Raw genomic sequence first — 24,193 nt, 5'->3', positions numbered from 1 at the left:
GTTCTTCACCGATTGCTTTGAAATTTTGACAAAACCTTGGATTCGAATAAGCACGTGTTTTTATATACACATCGTTGGATTCGAATAAGCGAGTGTCGAATATGCGCGTGTTTTTAATCGAAAGCCTGAACAGACACATAAAAAGTGTAAATGTTTGTTTGTTCAAAATCTTAAGTCTCCGAAAGATCTTCACCGATTTCTTTGAAAGTTTGACACAACATTAGATTCGATTAAGCGTGTTTTTATATATACACAACGTTGGATTGGAATACGCGTGTGTCCAATATGTGTGTGTTTTTAATCGAAAGGCCGAACAGACCCTATAGATTTGGTTGCTGCGCAACAACTACAAGGGGCGCATAGAGACACTGGTTTACATATATTAGGATAGACAGTTGGTGTCAGGATGTCAAACCGGGAAGTGGGTGGAGGGAGGGGGGAGGAGTTGGTTCACTTTGCAACATTAACAAGGGACGCATAGAGACAATAGTTTACATATATTAGGATGGACAGTTGGTTTCAGGATGGCAGACCGGGAAGTGGGTGGAGGGAGTGTGGAGGAGTTGGTTCACTTTGTAACATAAGCGTGTGTTTATATATAGACAACGTTGGATTCTAATACGCGTGTGTCCAATACGTGTGTGTTTTTAATCGAAAGGCCGAACAGACCCTATTGATTTGCTTGCTGCGCAACAACTACAAGGGACGCATAGAGACAATAGTCGACATATATTAGGATGGACAGTTGGTGTCAGGATAGTTGACCGGGAAGTGGGTGGAGGGAGGGGGAGGAGTTGGTTCACTTTGCAACATTAATTAAAAGAACACGATGCAACCGCGACCTGCGGTTCTATTACATGTCATATATTAAGGATGCGTCCAACATCTACCATCTGTACTGATTGTTTCTGTTATATCAACTGATGTGATGTGATTTAAATATGTATCAAATTCATATTGGGAAAAACTGGATAACAAGCAGCAAAAAGAAAAATACAGTAAAATAGAGTCGGCAAACCAGACAATCTCTATATCTGCACAGACAATGGAACAACAAAAACATAGTGTATACCCACAAGCATCGTGAAATTAAACATATTAGTAATGTGCGCTTACTCTTTTCTTTCTCTTCTATTTAACCGGACTGAGCCACAGCAGAGCGTGGCTGGGTACAGCTAGTATATATATATTTAAAGCAGGATTCAGATTGGTTGATTTTCAATAAGGCAGGTTTTAGACGGGTATATATTAAAACCAGTGTTCAGGTAGGTAGATGATAAAGCAGGGTGTAAAAGGGTATATATTAAAAGCAGTATTCCGGTAGGTAGATGATAAAGCAGGGTTTAGACAGGTATATATTAAAAGCAGTGTTCAGGTAGGTAGATGATAAAGCAGGGTTTAGACAGGTATATATTAAAAGCAGTGTTCAGGTAGGTAGATGATAAAGCAGGGTTAGATGGGTATATATTAAAAGCAGTGTTCAGGTAGGTAGATGATAAAGCAGGGTTTAGACGGGTATATATTAAAAGCAGTGTTCAGGTAGGTAGATGATGAAGCAGGGTTTAGACGGGTATATATTAAAAGCAGTGTTCAGGTAGGTAGATGATGAAGCAGGGTGTAAATGGGTATATATTAAAAGCAGTGTTCAGGTAGGTAGATGATAAAGCAGGGTTTAGACGGGTATATATTAAAAGCAGTGTTCAGGTAGGTAGATGATGAAGCAGGGTGTAAATGGGTATATATTAAAAGCAGTGTTCAGGTAGGTAGATGATAAAGCAGGGTTTAGACGGGTATATATTAAAAGCAGTGTTCAGGTAGGTAGATGATAAAGCAGGGTTTAGACGGGTATATATTAAAAGCAGTGTTCAGGTAGGTAGATGATGAAGCAGGGTGTAAATGGGTATATATTAAAAGCAGTGTTCAGGTAGGTAGATGATAAAGCAGGGTTTAGACGGGTATATATTAAAAGCAGTGTTCAGGTAGGTAGATGATAAAGCAGGGTTTAGACGTGTATTTATTTATTTTTCTTTTATTTAAAATGTTTTATGTAGCGCAAACTAAACCCATGTGGGTATCAAAGCGCTTTACAAGATGAAGAGACAATGACATTCAAATCATTAGGCATAGTAAAGGTACATAGAGTGTAACAGAAACAAATAGCATAGAGGGGCATAGAATTGAGGATCTAAAAAGGGAATCTATTCATTAAGATGAATTTGACTTTTTTTGTAAAGCAGGTAGTGGAGGGAGTCAGTCTTATATCTGGGGAGAGAGTTCCAAATTCTGTGAGCAATGCCCGAGAAAGATCTGTAGATGTTTTTTTCATGTTGAAATGTTGTGGCTTTAGCAGTAGGTTGGGGGCGCTTCCGGTGGATCTAGTGCCTCCAGAAAGTTCTTGCTTGTTGTCGAGATAGGTTGGGGTGGAGGCACTTCTGTTGGATAAAGCGCCTCATGATAGCTCAAGCTTGCTGGCAAAATAGGCTGGGGTGAAGGCGCTTCCGGTGGATCTAGCGCCTCATGATAGCTCAAGCTGGCTGGCGAGATAGGTTGTGGTGGAGGCGCTTCTGGTGGATCTGGCGCCTCCAGATAGCTCAAGCTTGCTGGCGAGATAGGTTGGGGTGAAGGCGCTTCCGGTGGATCTAGCGCCTCATGATAGCTCAAGCTGGCTGGCGAGATAGGTTGTGGTGGAGGCGCTTCTGGTGGATCTGGCGCCTCATGATAGCTCAGCTGGCTGGCGAGATAGGTTGGGGTGGAGGCGCTTCTGGTGGATCGAGCGCCTCATGATAGCTCAAGCTGGCTGGCGAGATAGTTTGGGGTGTTGAAATATGTAGAGCTTTGTGTGTCATGCATGCAATTTTTTGTTGGATTTTAGCTTCATAAGGGAGCCATTTGAGGGATTTCAGGTCAGGGGAGACGTGATTTTACCTTTTTGACCCCATGATAAGTCTTGCTGCCGAGTTGTGTTAAGCCCTTGGGGCAGCTGTTGTGGCTCTAGGCAGGCAGTGAGAGTAGCACTTCCGTATTCCAATCTGGGGATTAGGAGTGCTTGCACTGCCAGCTTGAAGTCTGTTTCAGGGAGGAAAGGCTTTAGTTTCCGTAGTATACTCAGTTCGCAGGTTTACTCCTTTGGTGGTGGCACTGATGTGCCTCCGCATATTATGATTTTTGTCCAGGATTATTCCCAGTGATTTGGCTGACTGAAGGATTTGCGGTGAGCATTTGAAATCTGTTAAATGGTTCATCCATTCACTCGTTGAGTTTATCTGGTTGGGTGGGGCTATTAGGAGAAATTCAGTTTTTTGAGTGTTAAGTTAGAGGTGGTTGCCTCTGAGCCTATTGTGGGTGTTTTGAACAGTGGGATTGAGAGATTGGGTGTCTTCAGGAGATGAAAAAAGTACAGTTGAATGTCATCAGCGTAGAGATGATAGTGAATGTTGGAAGCCCATAGCATTTCAGTTAATGGTTCCATGAATAAGTTGAAGATAGTGGGGGAAAGAGAGGAGCCTTGTCGGACCCAGAGTGTGACCGGCGTAGTTTTGGAAAGGGATTGATTTACCTTGACTTTTTGCGTTCCGTTTTGCAGAAACAAGGTGAACCAATTTAAAACAGAACCTGATAATCCCATTCTATGCTCTAGTAGGTCGAGAAGGTAATCATGCTTTACCGAGTCAAAGGAGAGGTTCAAGAGGATTAGTAGGCATGATTCGTTTTGTTCCAATATTTTTAGAGCATCGTCCACTATGTGTAAAAGCCGAATCAGTGCTGTGGCCAGAGCGGACACCGAATTGGTGCCGGTCAAAGAGATTGAATTGTTCGATATGATTGCAAAGTTGGACATTAACACATTTTTTAAGAACTTTGGCCAGGGGCGAAAATTGTCAAGGTTTTTTGGTTCATCCATTGTTTTATTTTAAAGATAGGGGTGACCTGTCTGGCTTTTAGGCAGTCCGGTAATTTCGCCTGATTTAGTGAGGCATTTTATTAAAAGCAGGGTTCAGGCAGATAGATAATAAATAATACAGGGTTTAGACTGGTATGTATTAAAAGTAGGGTTCAGGCAGGTAGATAATAATTAACACAGGGTTTAGACTGGTATATATTAAAAGCAGGGTTTCAGGTAGGTAGATTATAAATAATACAGGGTTTAGACGGGTATATATTAAAAGCAGGGTTTCAGGTAGGTAGATTATAAATAATGCAGGGTTTAGACGGGTATGTATCACAAGCAGGGTTCAGGCAGGTAGATAATAAATAACACAGGGTTTAGACGGTTATATATTAAAAGCAGGGTTTCAGGTAGGCAGATTATAAATAATGCAGGGTTTAGATGGGTATATATTAAAAGCAGGGTTGCAGGTAGGTACATTATAAATAACACAGAGTTTAGACAGGTATATATTAAAAGCAGGGCTCGGATCGGTAGATAATAAGTAGCGCAGGGTTTAGGTGGGTATGTATTAAAAGCAGGGTTCAGGTAGGTAGATTATAAATAATGCATGGTTTAGACGGGTATGTATTAAAAGCAGGGTTTCAGGTAGGTAGATTATAAATAATGCATGGTTTAGACGGGTATGTACTAAAAGCAGGGTTCAGGTAGGTAGATAAATAATGCAGGATTTAGACGGGTATGTATTAAAAGCAGGGTTTCAGGTAGGTAGATTATAAATAACGTAGAGTTTAGACAGGTATATATTAAAAGCAGGTTTCAGGCAGGTAGATAATAAATAACGCAGGTTTTAGGCAGGTATATATTAAAAGCAGGGTTCAGGTAGGTAGATAATAAATATTGCAGAGTTTAGACCGGTATATATTAAAAGCAGGGTTCAGGTAGGTAGATAATAAATAACGCAAGTTTTAGGCAGGTATATATTAAAAGCAGGGTTCAGGTAGGTAGATAATAAATATTGCAGAGTTTAGACCGGTATATATTAAAAGCAGGGTTCAGGTAGGCAGATAATAACTAACGCAGGGTTTAGACGGGCATACATTAAAAGCAGGGTTCAGATAGGTAGATAATAATGCAGGGTTTAGACAGGCATACATTAAAAGCACGGTTCAGATAGGTAGATAATAACGCAGGGTTTCGACGGGCATACGTTAATAGCAGGGTTCAGATCGGTAGATAATAAATAATGCAGGGTTTAGACGGGCATACATTAAAAGCAGGGTTCAGGTAGGTAGATAATAAATAATGCAGAGTTTCTTCATTATTTATGTACTTTATTAATCTGTTTATATTAAACATAAAAGCAGGTGTCAGAGTTCTATACGTGAAATGCAGAGTTTTGACAGGTATTCATTAAAACAGGGTTCAGAGAATAAACATTAAAAGTGGGGTTCAGACAGTTATACATTAAATATACTCTTCAGACATTCATTCATTAAACGTAGGGTTCAAACGTAGGGTTCAAACAGGTATACAATAGTTGCAGAGCTCTAATGGGTATAGATTACATATAGGGTACGTTAAAAGCAGGATTCAGAGAGGTGTTCATTAAACAGGGTTCAGAGGTGGATATACATTAAAAGCGGGATTCAGACAGGTCTACATTAAATGTTATGTTCATACTGATATCCATTGACTGCAGAGTTCAGACATGTAGGGATTAAAAGGACTCGGGCGTGGTATACATTAAATTCAGAGTTCGTAATAGTATTGATTAAAAGTAGGGTTCATACGAATTTCCATTAAATGAATGGTTCAGCCATGTATACATTAAACACAGGGTTTAGTCATGTATACTTTCCGTTCAGATGGACATGTATGAAGAGCAGGGTTTCTAGGGTTTTGCTAGTCTGTATCAGTGAAATATCTCTTAATTAAGCAATAATGGCTCTCCTGGGCCCAGATTCCTCCTCTTGTTGAGGTGGTGCTGCTATCACAAGTACCTTTAAGTAAACCCTTGGTAGGTGGTGTGGAACATGCAAGATGTGAACAGGTATCTGGAGTGCAGAAAGTGGCAGTTTGTGCAGCTGAGGTATGCCGCGTGCCACATAATGTGCTAGTTAGCGTACGTATGTGTTACATCATAGCAGCGAGCGCACTTCAGCTCTGGATTATGCCCGGGTCACTGTTCATAGTGGACGCAGGATGGCATAGACCTTTGTCAGAGTACTGCTAGCCTAGACTGGCATACCCTGGCACAGCACCCTGCCACTTGCTGGTGAGGTCTGGTACCCTACATCATTGTTCTTTTGAGGACTGAAGACAATGAAGAAATGTCAGTGCTGGGTGACGTGGACACTTGTTTTGACGGCCATTGTCATTACTCGTGATCCTATTCTTTAACACTTCCGACAGTGGGATTGCGCTTCTTGAAGGTGCTCACATTGGTCGTTTTCCTTGTTTGTGTTTTCCTTTGTCAGGTCAGATTTCACACTTGCTCCCATCTGGGCTTCTAGTCACTGTCTAGAGTTTAAACTTTACTTGTAAGATTTTTATCCAAGGCTGACTGGTTTATGGCCATGTCAGGGGAGGCTGGAGGGGGGACCACTACTCAGCCCTACTGGAGTGACAGATCTGTCAACGTATCATGATTCCCTGGTCTAGAGTCGGCCCTTGGCTTTGAAAGACAGTGTGCATGTATAGACCGTGCCTCTTCTCAACCAGCTCAGTTTCCCCTATGCTCATCTTCCGTGCAGGTTCTCTGGTAGCAAACTTCCTGGCGTCAGACATGGACAGCTATTCGTACCTGAAGAAGATTGCAGCCGAAGGACACCTGTACAATGGGTTCAATCTCATCGCAGCTGACCTCAGGTAAGCTGACTGGACCCTTGAGAGCAAACAGGCCAAGGTCTTCAAACTGCGTCTCTGGGGATGACCAGGTGATTACTTCTTCCTTGACTGAACTTGTACAATTGTAATAGGTGGAAGACTATTATCTCCTTATGATCTTCTGCGCTCTATTATCTTACATGGAAATCTGCAATCATTGTATGAAAGCCGATCTGTAATTGTTCTATTACAGTCTAGTAGTAATATCACTAGTCAAGTGTGATAAGAAGATAAGGTAACTGCTCAGCTGTAACAATGTCCCCAGTTAGTAGCTGCTCAGCTGTAACAATGTCCCCAGTTAGTAGCTGCTCAGCTGTAACAATGTCCCCAGTTAGTAGCTGCTCAGCTGTAACAATGTCCCCAGTTAGTAGCTGCTCAGCAGTAACAATGTCACCACTTAGTAGCTGCTCAGCTGTAATAATTAACCCTGTTAGTTGCTGCCCAGCTGTAACAATTTACCGAGTTAGTAGCTGCTCGGCTGTAGCAGTGTGCCCAGTTAGTAGCTGCTCGGCTGTAGCAGTGTACCCAGTTAGTAGCTGCTCAGCTGTAACAATTTACCCACTTAGTAGCTGCTCAGCTGTAACAATTTACCCACTTAGTAGCTGCTCAGCTGTAGCAATGTACCCAGTTATTAGCTGCTTAGCTGTAACAGTGTACCCAGTTAGTAGCTGCTCAGCTGTAACAATTTACCCACTTAGTAGCTGCTCAGCTGTAACAATTTACCCAGCTAGTAGCTGCTAATCTGTAGCAATGTACCCAGTTAGTAGGTGCTCAGCCGTAACAGTGTGCCTGGTTAGTTGCTGCCCAGCTGTAGCAATGTACCCAGTTATGTTATGTTATGTTATGTTAATGGGCATTTGTTGAGCGCACTGTCACCATGAGTTTCCTGGTGCTGATAGGACACTGAAACTGAACAGGAGGGATTTTATTGGGGGTGTGAGAAGAGCAGAGTTTTTAGAGACTTCCTAAAAGATACAAGGGAGTATGAGGACTTAAGTGAGAGTGGGAAGGAGTTCCATAACTTGGGGGCCAAATAAGAAAAACTGCGGCCACCTAATTTGGTAAGTTTGAACTGGGGAGTGGCTAGAAGCTGAAGGTGAGTGGACCTCAAAATTCGGGAGGGGCAGTAGGGGGTAACCAGGGACTTCAGAAAAGCAGGAGAGGGACCAGTCAAGGCTTTGAAGACCAGGCAGCCGACCTTGAAGGCTATTCTTTCGCTAACTGGTAGCCAATGTAGTTGATGTAGTAAAGGTTTGGCCGACTGCCATCTGGGGATTTTAAATGCCAGTCTGGCAGCCTGGTTTTGAATAATCTGTAACCTAGACAGCAGGGATTTGGAAAGGCCGAGATACAAAGAATTAGAAAAATCCAGACGAGACATCACCAATGCTATTAGGACTTGTAGCAGAGCTTCAGGGGTCAAGAGGTGGGCAGCTTTCCGTATCCTGTGTAGTTGGAACATGCAGGAAGATGTTACGGCGCTCACCTGGGCCTTAAGAGTGAGCTCAGAGTCAATAATGACACCGAGACACTTTACGCAGCCAGCAGGGGAAGGAGATGGACCAAGCTCAGATGGCCAGTATTGTGGGCCCCAGTGGGAAGCGCTTCTCCCAGGGAGGAGGAGCTCAGTTTTCCCAGGGTTGAGCTTTAGTTGATTTTGGTTCATCCAATGCTGGATGTGTATCATGACCGCCTTGAAGTTGGTGACGGCGTCAGGGGAGGAAAGGGGAAAAATTATTTGTAAATCGTCCGCATAATTGAATACGGTGACGTCCCAACTGCCCAGGGAGTGGATGAGAGGCTGGAGGTACAAATTAAAAAGGAGGGGGGAGAGAGAAGAACCCTGGGGAACCCCGCAAGATGAAGGTGCACTGGTGGCGCTGAAGGGACCCAAACTGACTGCTTGGAATCGACCCTCCAGGAAAGACTTGACCCAGGACAAGGCAGGCCCGCGGACTCCGGCGGACTCGACCCGATGGAGTAGGATGTTGTGGTCCACCGTGTCGAATGCCGCCGACAAATCCAGTAGGACCAATGCCTGGGGGCGACCTCTGTCGGCATTACATCTGAGGTTGTCCAGCACGGCAAGGAGCACAGCTTTGGTGGAATGGGCTGGTCTGAAGCCGGCCTGGTTCATTTCCAGGAATTTGAACTCCTCGATGAATTGCGAGAGGCAAGTAAGTAAGTTAGTAGCTGCTCGGCTGTAGCAATGTACCCAGTTAGTAGCTGCTCGGCTGTAGCAATGTACCCAGTTAGTAGGTGCTCAGCCGTAACAGTGTACCCAGTTAGTAGCTGCTCAGCTGTAGCAATGTACCCAGTCAGTGGCTGCTCAACTGTAACAATGTATCAAGTTAGCTGCTCAGCTGTAACAGTGTACCCACTTAGTAGCTGCCCAGTTGAAACAATGTCCCCAGTTTAGTGGCTGCTCAGCTGTAACAATGTCCCAAGTTTAGTGGCTGCTCGGCTGTAACAATGTCCCCAGTTTAGTAGCTGCTCAGCTGTAACAATGTCCCCAGTTTAGTGGCTGCTCAGCTGTAACAATGTCCCCAGTTTTTAGGCTGCTCAGCTGTAGCAATGTCACCAGTTAGTAGCTGCTCAGCTGTAACAGTGTGCCTAGTTAGTTGCTGCCCAGCTGTAACCATGTACCCAGTTAGTAGCTGCTCAGCTGTAACAATGTCCCCAGTTAGTAGCTGCTCAGCAGTAACAATGTCACCACTTAGTAGCTGCTCAGCTGTAATAATTAACCCAGTTAGTTGCTGCCCAGCTGTAACAATTTACCGAGTTAGTAGCTGCTCGGCTGTAGCAGTGTGCCCAGTTAGTAGCTGCTCGGCTGTAGCAGTGTACCCAGTTAGTAGCTGCTCAGCTGTAACAATTTACCCACTTAGTAGCTGCTCAGCTGTAGCATTGCACTCAGTTATTAGCTGCTCAGCTGTAACAGTGTACCCAGTTAGTAGCTGCTCAGCTGTAACAATTTACCCAGCTAGTAGCTGCTAATCTGTAGCAATGTACCCAGTTAGTAGCTGCTCAGCTGTAACAATGTACCCAGTTAGTAGGTGCTCAGCCGTAACAGTGTGCCTGGTTAGTTGCTGCCCAGCTGTAGCAATGTACCCAGTTAGTAGCTGCTCGGCTGTAGCAATGTACCCAGTTAGTAGCTGCTCGGCTGTAGCAATGTACCCAGTTAGTAGCTGTTCAGCTGTAACAATGTCCCCAGTTAAAAGCTGCTCAGTTGTAACAATGTCCCCAGTTAGTAGCTGCTCAGTAGTAACAATGTCACCACTTAGTAGCTGCTCAGCTGTAATAATTAACCCAGTTAGTTGCTGCCCAGCTGTAACAATTTACCGAGTTAGTAGCTGCTCGGCTGTAGCAGTGTGCCCAGTTAGTAGCTGCTCGGCTGTAGCAGTGTGCCAAGTTAGTAGCTGCTCGGCTGTAGCAGTGTACCCAGTAAGTAGATGCTCAGCTGTAACAATGTCCCAAGTTTAGTGGCTGCTCAGCTGTAACAATGTCCCCAGTTTAGTGGCTGCTCAGCTGTAGCAATGTCACCAGTTAGTAGCTGCTCAGCTGTAACAGTGTGCCTAGTTAGTTGCTGCCCAGCTGTAGCAATGTACCCAGTTAGTAGCTGCTCGGCTGTAGCAATGTACCCAGTTAGTAGCTGCTCGGCTGTAGCAATGTACCCAGTTAGTGGCTGCTCAACTGTAACAATGTATCAAGTTAGCTGCTCAGCTGTAACAGTGTACCCACTTAGTAGCTGCTCAGCTGTAACAATGTCCCAAGTTTAGTGGCTGCTCGGCTGTAACAATGTCCCCAGTTTAGTAGCTGCTCAGCTGTAACAATGTCCCCAGTTTAGTGGCTGCTCAGCTGTAACAATGTCCCCAGTTTAGTGGCTGCTCAGATGTAGCAATGTCACCAGTTAGTAGCTGCTCAGCTGTAACAGTGTGCCTAGTTAGTTGCTGCCCAGCTGTAACCATGTACCCAGTTAGTAGCTGCTCGGCTGTAGCAATGTACCCAGTTAGTAGCTGCTCGGCTATAACAATGTCCCCAGTTTAGTGGCTGCTCAGCTGTAGCAATGTACCCAGTTAGTAGCTGCTCAGCTGTAACAGTGTACCCAGTTAGTAGCTGCTCAGCTGTAACAGTGTACCCAGTTAGTAGCTGCTCAGCTGTAACAGTGTACCCAGTTAGTAGCTGCTCGGCTGTAACAATGTACCCAGTTAGTAGATGCTCAGCTGTAGCAATGAATGTACCCAGTTAGTAGCTGCTCGGCTGTAACAGTGTACCCAGTTGGTAGCTGCTCAGCTGTAATAGTGTACCCAGTTAGTAGCTGCTCGGCTGTAACAGTGTACCCAGTTAGTAGCTGCTCTGCTGTAACAATGTACCCAGTTAGTAGCTGCTCAGCTGTAACAGTGTACCCAGTTAGTAGCTGCTCAGCTGTAACAGTGTACCCAGTTGGTAGCTGCTCAGCTGTAGCAGTGTACCCAGTTTTTAGATGCTCAGCTGTAGCAATAAATGTACCCAGTTAGTAGCTGCTCGAATGTAGCAATGTCCCCAGTTAGTAGCTGCTCAGCTGTAACAGTGTACCCAGTTAGTAGCTGCTCGGCTGTAGCAATGTCCCCAGTTAGTAGCTGCTCGGCTGTAGCAGTGTACCCAGTTAGTAGCTGCTCGGCTGTAGCAATGTACCCAGTTAGTAGCTGCTTGGCTGTAGCAATGTTCCCAGTTAGTAGCTGTTCAGCTGTAACAGTGTACCCAGTTATTAGCTGATCGGCTGTAGCAATGTACCCAGTTAGTATCTGCTCAGCTGTAACAGTGTACCCAGTTAGTAGCTGCTCGGCTGTAACAATACACCCAGTTAGTAGCTGCTCAGCTGTAACAGTGTACCCAGTTAGTAGCTGCTCAGCTGTAGCAATGAATGTACCCAGTTAATAGCTGCTCAGCTGTACCAGTGTACCCACTTAGTAGCTACTCAGTTGAAACAATGTACCCAATTAGTAGCTGCTCGGCTGTGGCAATGTACCCAGTTAGTATCTGCTCAGCTGTAACAGTGTACCCAGTTAGTAGCTGCTCGGCTGTAACAATATACCCAGTTAGTAGCTGCTCAGCTGTAACAGTGTACCCAGTTAGTAGCTGCTCAGCTGTAGCAATGAATGTACCCAGTTAATAGCTGCTCAGCTGTACCAGTGTACCCACTTAGTAGCTACTCAGTTGAAACAATGTACCCAGTTAGTAGCTGCTCCGCTGTAACAGTGTACCCAGTTAGTAGCTGCTCGGCTGTAGCAGTGTACCCAGTTAGTAGCTGCTCGGCTGTAACAATGTACCCAGTTAGTAGCTGCTCAGCTGTAACAGTGTACCCAGTTAGTAGCTGCTCGGCTGTAACAATGTACCCAGTTAGTAGCTGCTCAGCTGTAACAGTGTACCCAGTTGGTAGCTGCTCACCTGTAACAGTGTACCCAGTTAGTAGATGCTCATTTGTAGCAATGTACCCAGTTAGTAGCTGCTCAGCTGTAACAGTGTACCCAGTTAGTAGCTGCTCGGCTGTAACAATGTACCCAGTTAGTAGCTGCTCGGCTGTAACAATGTACCCAGTTAGTAGCTGCTCAGCTGTAACAGTGTACCCAGTTAGTAGCTGCTCAGCTGTAACAGTGTACCCAGTTAGTAGCTGCTCAGCTGTAACAGTGTACCCAGTTAGTAGCTGCTCGGCTGTAACAATGTACCCAGTTAGTAGATGCTCAGCTGTAGCAATGAATGTACCCAGTTAGTAGCTGCTCGGCTGTAACAGTGTACCCAGTTAGTAGATGCTCAGCTGTAGCAATGTACCCAGTTAGTAGCTGCTCAGCTGTAACCGTGTACCCAGTTGGTAGCTGCTCAGCTGTAATAGTGTACCCAGTTAGTAGCTGCTCGGCTGTAACAGTGTACCCAGTTAGTAGCTGCTCTGCTGTAACAATGTACCCAGTTAGTAGCTGCTCAGCTGTAACAGTGTACCCAGTTAGTAGCTGCTCAGCTGTAACAGTGTACCCAGTTAGTAGCTGCTCTGCTGTAACAATGTACCCAGTTAGTAGCTGCTCAGCTGTAACAGTGTACCCAGTTGGTAGCTGCTCAGCTGTAGCAGTGTACCCAGTTTTTAGATGCTCGGCTGTAGCAATGTCCCCAGTTAGTAGCTGCTCGGCTGTAGCAGTGTACCCAGTTAGTAGCTGCTCAGCTGTAACAGTGTACCCAGTTAGTAGCTGCTCGGCTGTAGCAATGTCCCCAGTTAGTAGCTGCTCGGCTGTAGCAGTGTACCCAGTTAGTAGCTGCTCGGCTGTAGCAATGTACCCAGTTAGTAGCTGCTTGGCTGTAGCAATGTACCCAGTTAGTAGCTGCTTGGCTGTAGCAATGTACCCAGTTAGTAGCTGCTCAGCTGTAACAGTGTACCCAGTTAGTAGCTGCTCAGCTGTAACAATGTACCCAGTTAGTAGATGCTCAGCTGTAGCAATGAATGTACCCAGTTAGTAGCTGCTCGGCTGTAACAGTGTACCCAGTTGGTAGCTGCTCAGCTGTAATAGTGTACCCAGTTAGTAGCTGCTCGGCTGTAACAGTGTACCCAGTTAGTAGCTGCTCTGCTGTAACAATGTACCCAGTTAGTAGCTGCTCAGCTGTAACAGTGTACCCAGTTAGTAGCTGCTCAGCTGTACCAGTGTACCCAGTTTTTAGATGCTCAGCTGTAGCAATAAATGTACCCAGTTAGTAGCTGCTCGAATGTAGCAATGTCCCCAGTTAGTAGCTGCTCAGCTGTAACAGTGTACCCAGTTAGTAGCTGCTCGGCTGTAGCAATGTCCCCAGTTAGTAGCTGCTCGGCTGTAGCAGTGTACCCAGTTAGTAGCTGCTCGGCTGTAGCAATGTACCCAGTTAGTAGCTGCTTGGCTGTAGCAATGTTCCCAGTTAGTAGCTGCTCAGCTGTAACAGTGTACCCAGTTATTAGCTGCTCGGCTGTAGCAATGTACCCAGTTAGTATCTGCTCAGCTGTAACAGTGTACCCAGTTAGTAGCTGCTCGGCTGTAACAATATACCCAGTTAGTAGCTGCTCAGCTGTAACAGTGTACCCAGTTAGTAGCTGCTCAGCTGTAGCAATGACTGTACCCAGTTAATAGCTGCTCAGCTGTACCAGTGTACCCACTTAGTAGCTACTCAGTTGAAACAATGTACCCAATTAGTAGCTGCTCGGCTGTAGCAATGTACCCAGTTAGTATCTGCTCAGCTGTAACAGTGTACCCAGTTAGTAGCTGCTCGGCTCTAACAATGCACCCAGTTAGTAGCTGCTCAGCTGTAACAGTGTACCCAGTTAGTAGCTGCTCAGCTGTAGCAATGAATGTACCCAGTTAATAGCTGCTCAGCTGTAACAGTGTACCCAGTTGGTAGCTGCTCACCTGTAACAGTGTACCCAGTTAGTAGATGCTCATTTGTAGCAATGTACCCAGTTAGTAGCTGCTCAGCTGTAACAGTGTACCCAGTTAGTAGCTGCTCGGCTGTAACAATGTACCCAGTTAGTAGCTGCTCAGCTGTAACAGTGTACCCAGTTATTAGCTGCTCAGCTGTAACAGTGTACCCAGTTAGTAGCTGCTCAGCTGTAACAGTGTACCCAGTTAGTAGCTGCTCGGCTGTAACAATGTACCCAGTTAGTAGCTGCTCAGCTGTAACAGTGTACCCAGTTGGTAGCTGCTCACCTGTAACAGTGTACCCAGTTAGTAGCTGCTCAGCTGTAACAGTGTACCCAGTTAGTAGCTGCTCAGCTGTAACAGTGTGCCTGGTTAGTAGCTGCTCAGCTGTAACAATGTACCCAGTTAGTAGCTACTCGGCTGTAGCAATGTACCCAGTTAGTAGCTGCTCGGCTGTAGCAATGTACCCAGTTAGTAGCTGCTCAGCTGTAGCAATGTACCCAGTTAGTAGGTGCTCGGCTGTAGCAATGTACCCAGTTAGTAGCTGCTCGGCTGTAACAATGTACCCAGTTAGTAGCTGCTCGGCTTTAGCAATGTACCCAGTTAGTAGCTGCTCAGCTGTAACAATGTACCCAGTTAGTAGATGCTCATTTGTAGCAATGTACCCAGTTAGTAGGTGCTCAGCTGTAACAGTGTGCCTGGTTAGTAGCTGCTCAGCTGTAACAATGTACCCAGTTAGTAGCTGCTCGGCTGTAGCAATGTACCCAGTTAGTAGCTGCTCGGCTGTAGCAATGTACCCAGTTAGTAGCTGCTCAGCTGTAGCAATGAATGTACCCAGTTAGTGGCTGCTCAGCTGTAGCAATGAATGTACCCAGTTAGTAGCTGCTCAGCTGTAGCAATGAATGTACCCAGTTAGTAGCTGCTCGGCTGTAGCAATGTACCCAGTTAGTAGCTGCTCGGCTGTAGCAATGTACCCAGTTAGTAGGTGCTCGGCTGTAGCAATGTACCCAGTTAGTAGCTGCTCGGCTGTAGCAATGTACCCAGTTAGTAGCTGCTCGGCTGTAGCAATGTACCCAGTTAGTAGCTGCTCAGCTGTAGCAATGAATGTACCCAGTTAGTGGCTGCTCAACTGTAACAATGTATCAAGTTAGCTGCTCAGCTGTAACAGTGTACCCACTTAGTAGCTGCTCAGTTAAAACAATGTCCCCAGTTTAGTAGCTGCTCAGCTGTAACAATGTCCCTAGTTTAGTGGCTGCTCAGCTGTAGCAATGTCACCCGTTAGTAGCTGCTCGGCTGTAGCAATGTACCCAGTTAGTAGCTGCTCAGCTGTAGCAATGTACCCAGTTAGTAGGTGCTCGGCTGTAGCAATGTACCCAGTTAGTAGCTGCTCGGCTGTAACAATGTACCCAGTTAGTAGCTGCTCGGCTTTAGCAATGTACCCAGTTAGTAGCTGCTCAGCTGTAACAATGTACCCAGTTAGTAGATGCTCATTTGTAGCAATGTACCCAGTTAGTAGGTGCTCAGCTGTAACAGTGTGCCTGGTTAGTAGCTGCTCAGCTGTAACAATGTACCCAGTTAGTAGCTGCTCGGCTGTAGCAATGTACCCAGTTAGTAGCTGCTCGGCTGTAGCAATGTACCCAGTTAGTAGCTGCTCAGCTGTAGCAATGAATGTACCCAGTTAGTGGCTGCTCAGCTGTAGCAATGAATGTACCCAGTTAGTAGCTGCTCAGCTGTAGCAATGAATGTACCCAGTTAGTAGCTGCTCGGCTGTAGCAATGTACCCAGTTAGTAGCTGCTCGGCTGTAGCAATGTACCCAGTTAGTAGGTGCTCGGCTGTAGCAATGTACCCAGTTAGTAGCTGCTCGGCTGTAGCAATGTACCCAGTTAGTAGCTGCTCGGCTGTAGCAATGTACCCAGTTAGTAGCTGCTCAGCTGTAGCAATGAATGTACCCAGTTAGTGGCTGCTCAACTGTAACAATGTATCAAGTTAGCTGCTCAGCTGTAACAGTGTACCCACTTAGTAGCTGCTCAGTTAAAACAATGTCCCCAGTTTAGTAGCTGCTCAGCTGTAGCAATGTCACCCGTTAGTAGCTGCTCAGCTGTAACAGTGTACCCACTTAGTAGCTGCTCAGTTAAAACAATGTCCCCAGTTTAGTAGCTGCTCAGCTGTAGCAATGTCATCCGTTAGTAGCTGCTCAGCTGTAACAGTGTACCCAGTTAGTAGCTGCTCAGCTGTAACAGTGTGCCTAGTTAGTTGCTGCCCAGTTGTAACCATGTACCCAGTTAGTAGCTGCTCGGCTGTAGCAATGTTCCCAGTTTAGTGGCTGCTCAGCTGTAGCAATGTCCCCAGTTTAGTGGCTGCTCAGCTGCAACAGTGTACCCAGTTAGTAGCTGCTCAGCTGTAACAGTGTGCCTAGTTAGTTGCTGCTCAGCTGTAACAATGTACCCAGTTAGTAGCTGCTCAGCTGTAACAGTGTGCCTAGTTAGTTGCTGCTCAGCTGTAACAATGTACCCAGTTAGTAGATGCTCAGCTGTAGCAATGAATGTGCCCAGTTAGTTGCTGCTCGGCTGTAGCAATGTACCCAGTTAGTAGCTGCTCAGCTGTAACAATGTCCCCAGTTAGTAGCTCCTCAGCTGTAACAGTGTGCCTAGTTAGTTGCTGCTCAGCTGTAACAATGTACCCAGTTAGTAGCTGCTCAGCTGTACCAGTGTACCCAGTTAGTAGCTGCTCGGCTGTAACAATGTACCCAGTTAGTAGATGCTCAGCTGTAGCAATGAATGTGCCCAGTTAGTTGCTGCTCGGCTGTAGCAATGTACCCAGTTAGTAGCTGCTCAGCTGTAACAGTGTACCCAGTTAGTAGCTCCTCAGCTGTAACAGTGTACCCAGTTAGTAGCTGCTCAGCTGTAGCAATGAATGTACCCAGTTAATAGCTGCTCAGCTGTACCAGTGTACCCACTTAGTAGCTACTCAGTTGAAACAATGTACCCAATTAGTAGCTGCTCAGCTGTACCAGTGTACCCAGTTAGTAGCTGCTCGGCTGTAACAATGTACCCAGTTAGTAGCTGCTCAGCTGTAACAGTGTACCCAGTTAGTAGCTGCTCGTCTGTAACAATGTACCCAGTTAGTCGCTGCTCAGCTGTAACAGTGTGCCCAGTTAGTTGCTGCCCAGCTGTAACAATGTACCCAGTTAATAGCTCCTCAGCTGTAACAGTATACCCACTTAGTAGCTGCTCAGTTGAAACAATGTACCCAGTTAGTAGCTGCTCAGCTGTACCAGTGTACCCACTTAGTAGCTGCTCAGTTGAAACAATGTACCCAGTTAGTAGCTCCTCATCTGTACCAGTGTACCCACTTAGTAGCTGCTCAGTTGAAACAATGTACCCACTTAGTAGCTGCTCAGCTGTAACAATGTACCCAGTTAGTAGCTGCTCAGCTGTACCAGTTTACCCACTTAGTAGCTGCTCAGTTGAAACAATGTACCCAATTAGTAGCTGCTCAGCTGTACCAGTGTACCCACTTAGTAGCTGCTCAGTTGTAACAATGTACCCAGTTAGTAGCTGCTCAGCTGTACCAGTGTGCCCACTTAGTAGCTGCTCAGTTGAAACAATGTACCCAATTAGTAGCTGCTCAGCTGTACCAGTGTACCCACTTAGTAGCTGCTCAGCTGTAACAATGTACCCAGTTAGTAGCTGCTCAGCTGTACCGGTGTGCCCACTTAGTAGCTGCTCAGTTGAAACAATGTACCCAGTTACTAGCTGCTCAGCTGTACCAGTGCACCCACTTAGTAGCTGCTCAGTTGAAACAATGTACCCAGTTAGTAGCTGCTCAGCTGTACCAGTGTACCCACTTAGTAGCTGCTCAGTTGTAACAATGTCCCCAGTTAGTAGCTGCTCAGCTGTACCAGTGTACCCACTTAGTAGCTGCTCAGTTGTAACAATGTACCCACTTAGTAGCTGCTCAGTTGAAACAATGTACTCAGTTAGTAGCTGCTCACCTGTAACAGTGTACACAGTTAGTAGCTGCTCAGCTGTAGCAATGTACCCAGTTAGTAGGTGCTCAGCCGTAACAGTGTGCCTGGTTAGTTGCTGCCCAGCTGTAGCAATGTACCCAGTTAGTAGCTGCTCGGCTGTAGCAATGTACCCAGTTAGTAGCTGCTCGGCTGCAGCAATGTACCGAGTTAGTAGCTGCTCAGCTGTAGCAAAGAATGTACCCAGTTAGTGGCTGCTCAACTGTAACAATGTATCAAGTTAGCTGCTCAGCTGTAACAGTGTACCCGGTTTAGTGGCTGCTCAGCTGTAACAATGTCCCATGTTTAGTGGCTGCTCGGCTGTAACAATGTACCCAGTTAGTAGCTACTCGGCTATAACAATGTCCCCAGTTTAGTGGCTGCTCAGCTGTAGCAATGTACCCAGTTAGTAGCTGCTCAGCTGTAACAGTGTACCCAGTTAGTAGCTGCTCAGCTGTAACAGTGTGCCTAGTTAGTTGCTGCCCAGCTGTAACCATGTCCCCAGTTTAGTGGCTGCTCGGCTGTAGCAATGTACCCAGTTAGTAGCTGCTCGGCTGTAGCAATGTACCCAGTTAGTAGCTGCTCGGCTGTAGCAATGTACCCAGTTAGTAGGTGCTCGGCTGTAGCAATGTACCCAGTTAGTAGCTGCTCGGCTGTAACAATGTACCCAGTTAGTAGATGCTCATTTGTAGCAATGTACCCAGTTAGTAGGTGCTCAGCTGTAACAGTGTGCCTGGTTAGTAGCTGCTCAGCTGTAACAATGTACCCAGTTAGTAGCTGCTCGGCTGTAGCAATGTACCCAGTTAGTAGCTGCTCAGCTGTAACAATGTACCCAGTTAGTAGATGCTCATTTGTAGCAATGTACCCAGTTAGTAGGTGCTCAGCTGTAACAGTGTGCCTGGTTAGTAGCTGCTCAGCTGTAACAATGTACCCAGTTAGTAGCTGCTCGGCTGTAGCAATGTACCCAGTTAGTAGCTGCTCGGCTGTAGCAATGTACCCAGTTAGTAGCTGCTCAGCTGTAGCAATGAATGTACCCAGTTAGTGGCTGCTCAGCTGTAGCAATGAATGTACCCAGTTAGTAGCTGCTCAGCTGTAGCAATGTTCCCAGTTAGTAGCTGCTCAGCTGCAATAGTGTACCCAGTTGGTAGCTGCTCAGCTGTAATAGTGTACCCAGTTAGTAGCTGCTCGGCTGTAACAGTGTACCCAGTTAGTAGCTGCTCGGCTGTAACAATGTACCCAGTTAGTAGCTGCTCAGCTGTAATAGTGTACCCAGTTAGTAAATGCTCAGCTGTAGCAATGTACCCAGTTAGTAGCTGCTCAGCTGCAATAGTGTACCCAGTTGGTAGCTGCTCAGCTGTAATAGTGTACCCAGTTAGTAGCTGCTCGGCTGTAACAGTGTACCCAGTTGGTAGCTGCTCGGCTGTAACAGTGTACCCAGTTAGTAAATGCTCAGCTGTAGCAATGTACCCAGTTAGTAGCTGCTCGGCTGTAGCAATGTACCCAGTTAGTAGCTGCTCAGCTGTAACAATGTACCCAGTTAGTAGATGCTCATTTGTAGCAATGTACCCAGTTAGTAGGTGCTCAGCTGTAACAGTGTGCCTGGTTAGTAGCTGCTCAGCTGTAACAATGTACCCAGTTAGTAGCTGCTCGGCTGTAGCAATGTACCCAGTTAGTAGCTGCTCGGCTGTAGCAATGTACCCAGTTAGTAGCTGCTCAGCTGTAGCAATGAATGTACCCAGTTAGTGGCTGCTCAGCTGTAGCAATGAATGTACCCAGTTAGTAGCTGCTCAGCTGTAGCAATGTTCCCAGTTAGTAGCTGCTCAGCTGCAATAGTGTACCCAGTTGGTAGCTGCTCAGCTGTAATAGTGTACCCAGTTAGTAGCTGCTCGGCTGTAACAGTGTACCCAGTTGGTAGCTGCTCAGCTGTAATAGTGTACCCAGTTAGTAGCTGCTCGGCTGTAACAGTGTACCCAGTTAGTAGCTGCTCAGCTGTAATAGTGTACCCAGTTAGTAAATGCTCAGCTGTAGCAATGTACCCAGTTAGTAGCTGCTCAGCTGCAATAGTGTACCCAGTTGGTAGCTGCTCAGCTGTAATAGTGTACCCAGTTAGTAGCTGCTCGGCTGTAACAATGTACCCAGTTAGTAGCTGCTCAGCTGTAACAGTGTACCCAGTTGGTAGCTGCTCAGCTGTAACAGTGTACCCAGTTGGTAGATGCTCAGCTGTAGCAGTGTACCCAGTTGGTAGATGCTCAGCTGTAGCAATGAATGTACCCAGTTAGTAGCTGCTCGGCTGTAGCAATGTCCCCAGTTAGTAGCTGCTCAGCTGTAACAGTGTACCCAGTTCGTAGCTGCTCGGCTGTAGCAATGTCCCCAGTTAGTAGCTGCTCGGCTGTAGAAATGTACCCAGTTAGTAGCTGCTCGGCTGTAGCAATGTACCCAGTTAGTAGCTGCTTGGCTGTAGCAATGTCCCCAGTTAGTAGCTGCTCAGCTGTAACAGTGTACCCAGTTAGTAGCTGCTCGGCTGTAGCAATGTACCCAGTTAGTATCCGCTCAGCTGTAACAGTGTACCCAGTTAGTAGCTGCTCGGCTGTAACAATGTACCCAGTTAGTAGCTGCTCAGCTGTAACAATGAATGTACCCAGTTAGTAGCTGCTCGGCTGTAACAGTGTACCCAGTTAGTAGATGCTCAGCTGTAGCAATGTACCCAGTTAGTAGCTGCTCAGCTGTAACCGTGTACCCAGTTGGTAGCTGCTCAGCTGTAATAGTGTACCCAGTTAGTAGCTGCTCGGCTGTAACAGTGTACCCAGTTAGTAGCTGCTCTGCTGTAACAATGTACCCAGTTAGTAGCTGCTCGGCTGTAACAGTGTACCCAGTTAGTAGCTGCTCAGCTGTAACAGTGTACCCAGTTAGTAGCTGTTCAGCTGTAACAGTGTACCCAGTTGGTAGCTGCTCAGCTGTAGCATTGTACCCAGTTTTTAGATGCTCAACTGTAGCAATAAATGTACCCAGTTAGTAGCTGCTCGAATGTAGCAATGTCCCCAGTTAGTAGCTGCTCAGCTGTAACAGTGTACCCAGTTAGTAGCTGCTCGGCTGTAGCAATGTCCCCAGTTAGTAGCTGCTCGGCTGTAGCAGTGTACCCAGTTAGTAGCTGCTCGGCTGTAGCAATGTACCCAGTTAGTAGCTGCTTGGCTGTAGCAATGTCCCCAGTTAGTAGCTGCTCAGCTCTAACAGTGTACCCAGTTATTAGCTGCTCGGCTGTAGCAATGTACCCAGTTAGTATCTGGTCAGCTGTAACAGTGTACCCAGTTAGTAGCTGCTCGGCTGTAACAATGTACCCAGTTAGTAGCTGCTCAGCTGTAGCAATGAATGTACCCAGTTAGTAGCTGCTCAGCTGTAACAGTGTGCCTAGTTAGTAGCTGCTCAGCTGTAACAATGTACCCAGTTAGTAGCTGCTCAGCTGTAACAGTGTACCCAGTTAGTAGCTGCTCGGCTCTAACAATGCACCCAGTTAGTAGTTGCTCAGCTGTAACAGTGTACCCAGTTAGTAGCTGCTCAGCTGTAGCAATGAATGTACCCAGTTAATAGCTGCTCAGCTGTACCAGTGTACCCACTTAGTAGCTACTCAGTTGAAACAATGTACCCAATTAGTAGCTGCTCAGCTGTACCAGTGTACCCAGTTAGTAGCTGCTCAGCTGTAACAGTGTACCCAGTTAGTAGCTGCTCAGCTGTAGCAGTTTACCCAGTTAGTAGCTGCTCAGCTGTAACAATGTACCCAGTTAGTAGCTGCTCAGCTGTAACAGTGTACCCAGTTAGTAGCTGCTCGGCTGTAACAATGTACCCAGTTGGTAGCTGCTCACCTGTAACAGTGTACCCAGTTAGTAGCTGCTCAGCTGTAACAATTTACCCAGCTATTAGCTGCTACTCTGTAGCAATGTACACAGTTAGTAGCTGCTCATTTGTAGCAATGTACCCAGTTAGTAGGTGCTCAGCTGTAACAGTGTGCCTGGTTAGTTGCTGCCCAGCTGTAGCAATGTACCCAGTTAGTAGCTGCTCGGCTGTAGCAATGTACCCAGTTAGTACGTGCTCAGCTGTAACAGTGTACCCAGTTAGTAGCTGCTCGGCTGTAGCAATGTACCCAGTTAGTAGTTGCTCGGCTGTAGCAATGTACCCAGTTAGTAGCTGCTCAGCTGTGGCAATGAATGTACCCAGTTAGTGGCTGCTCAACTGTAACAATGTATCAAGTTAGCTGCTCAGCTGTAACAGTGTCCCAAGTTTAGTGGCTGCTCTGCTGTAACAATGTCCCCAGTTAAGTAGCTGCTCGGCTGTAACAATGTCCCCAGTTTAGTGGCTGCTCAGCTGTAGCAATGTCACCAGTTAGTAGCTGCTCAGCTGTAGCAATGTCACCAGTTAGTAGCTGCTCAGCTGTAACAGTGTGCCTAGTTAGTTGCTGCCCAGTTGTAACCATGTACCCAGTTAGTAGCTGCTCGGCTGTAGCAATGTTCCCAGTTTAGTGGCTGCTCAGCTGTAGCAATGTACCCAGTTAGTAGCTGCTCAGCTGTAACAGTGTGCCTAGTTAGTTGCTGCCCAGTTGTAACCATGTACCCAGTTAGTAGCTGCTCGGCTGTAGCAATGTTCCCAGTTTAGTAGCTGCTCAGCTGTAACAGTGTACCCAGTTAGTAGCTGCTCAGCTGTAACAGTGTGCCTAGTTAGTTGCTGCTCAGCTGTAACAATGTACCCAGTTAGTAGCTGCTCAGCTGTAACAGTGTGCCTAGTTAGTTGCTGCTCAGCTGTAACAATGTACCCAGTTAGTAGATGCTCAGCTGTAGCAATGAATGTGCCCAGTTAGTTGCTGCTCGGCTGTAGCAATGTACCCAGTTAGTAGCTGCTCAGCTGTAACAATGTCCCCAGTTAGTAGCTCCTCAGCTGTAACAGTGTGCCTAGTTAGTTGCTGCTCAGCTGTAACAATGTACCCAGTTAGTAGCTGCTCAGCTGTAACAGTGTACCCAGTTAGTAGCTGCTCGGCTGTAACAATGTACCCAGTTAGTAGATGCTCAGCTGTAGCAATGAATGTGCCCAGTTAGTTGCTGCTCGGCTGTAGCAATGTACCCAGTTAGTAGCTGCTCAGCTGTAACAGTGTACCCAGTTAGTAGCTCCTCAGCTGTAACAGTGTACCCAGTTAGTAGCTGCTCAGCTGTAGCAATGTACCCAGTTAGTAGCTGCTCAGCTGTAGCAATGAATGTACCCAGTTAATAGCTGCTCAGCTGTACCAGTGTACCCACTTAGTAGCTACTCAGTTGAAACAATGTACCCAATTAGTAGCTGCTCAGCTGTACCAGTGTACCCAGTTAGTAGCTGCTCGGCTGTAACAATGTACCCAGTTAGTAGCTGCTCAGCTGTAACAGTGTACCCAGTTAGTAGCTGCTCAGCTGTAACAGTGTACCCAGTTGGTAGCTGCTCAGCTGTAGCAGTGTACCCAGTTTTTAGATGCTCAGCTGTAGCAATAAATGTACCCAGTTAGTAGCTGCTCGAATGTAGCAATGTCCCCAGTTAGTAGCTGCTCAGCTGTAACAGTGTACCCAGTTAGTAGCTGCTCGGCTGTAGCAATGTCCCCAGTTAGTAGCTGCTCGGCTGTAGCAGTGTACCCAGTTAGTAGCTGCTCGGCTGTAGCAATGTACCCAGTTAGTAGCTGCTTGGCTGTAGCAATGTCCCCAGTTAGTAGCTGCTCAGCTCTAACAGTGTACCCAGTTATTAGCTGCTCGGCTGTAGCAATGTACCCAGTTAGTATCTGGTCAGCTGTAACAGTGTACCCAGTTAGTAGCTGCTCGGCTGTAACAATGTACCCAGTTAGTAGCTGCTCAGCTGTAACAGTGTACCCAGTTAGTAGCTGCTCAGCTGTAGCAATGAATGTACCCAGTTAGTAGCTGCTCAGCTGTAACAGTGTGCCTAGTTAGTTGCTGCTCAGCTGTAACAATGTACCCAGTAAGTAGCTGCTCAGCTGTAACAGTGTACCC

The 24,193-nt window shown here is 46.4% G+C and overlaps 1 protein-coding gene across 3 annotated transcripts in view; it reads left to right on the top strand.

Moving 5' to 3' along the window:
• Nucleotides 1–24,193, top strand: part of TANGO2 (transport and golgi organization 2 homolog) — a 781,874-nt gene that overhangs the window by 453,530 nt on the left and 304,151 nt on the right. For all 3 annotated transcript variants that reach the window (XM_086942620.1, XM_086942621.1, XM_086942622.1), the window contains exon 6: nucleotides 6,643–6,757. In XM_086942620.1, the coding sequence (XP_086798746.1) occupies nucleotides 6,643–6,757 (115 nt within the window). The remainder of the gene's footprint in view (nucleotides 1–6,642; nucleotides 6,758–24,193) is intronic.

This window comes from Lissotriton vulgaris, chromosome 11 (genome assembly GCF_964263255.1).
Source record: "Lissotriton vulgaris chromosome 11, aLisVul1.2, whole genome shotgun sequence".
Lineage (NCBI taxonomy): Eukaryota > Metazoa > Chordata > Amphibia > Caudata > Salamandridae > Lissotriton > Lissotriton vulgaris.
The sequence above is the reverse complement of the archived record's forward strand: the minus strand, read 5'-3'. Positions and strand labels throughout refer to the sequence as shown.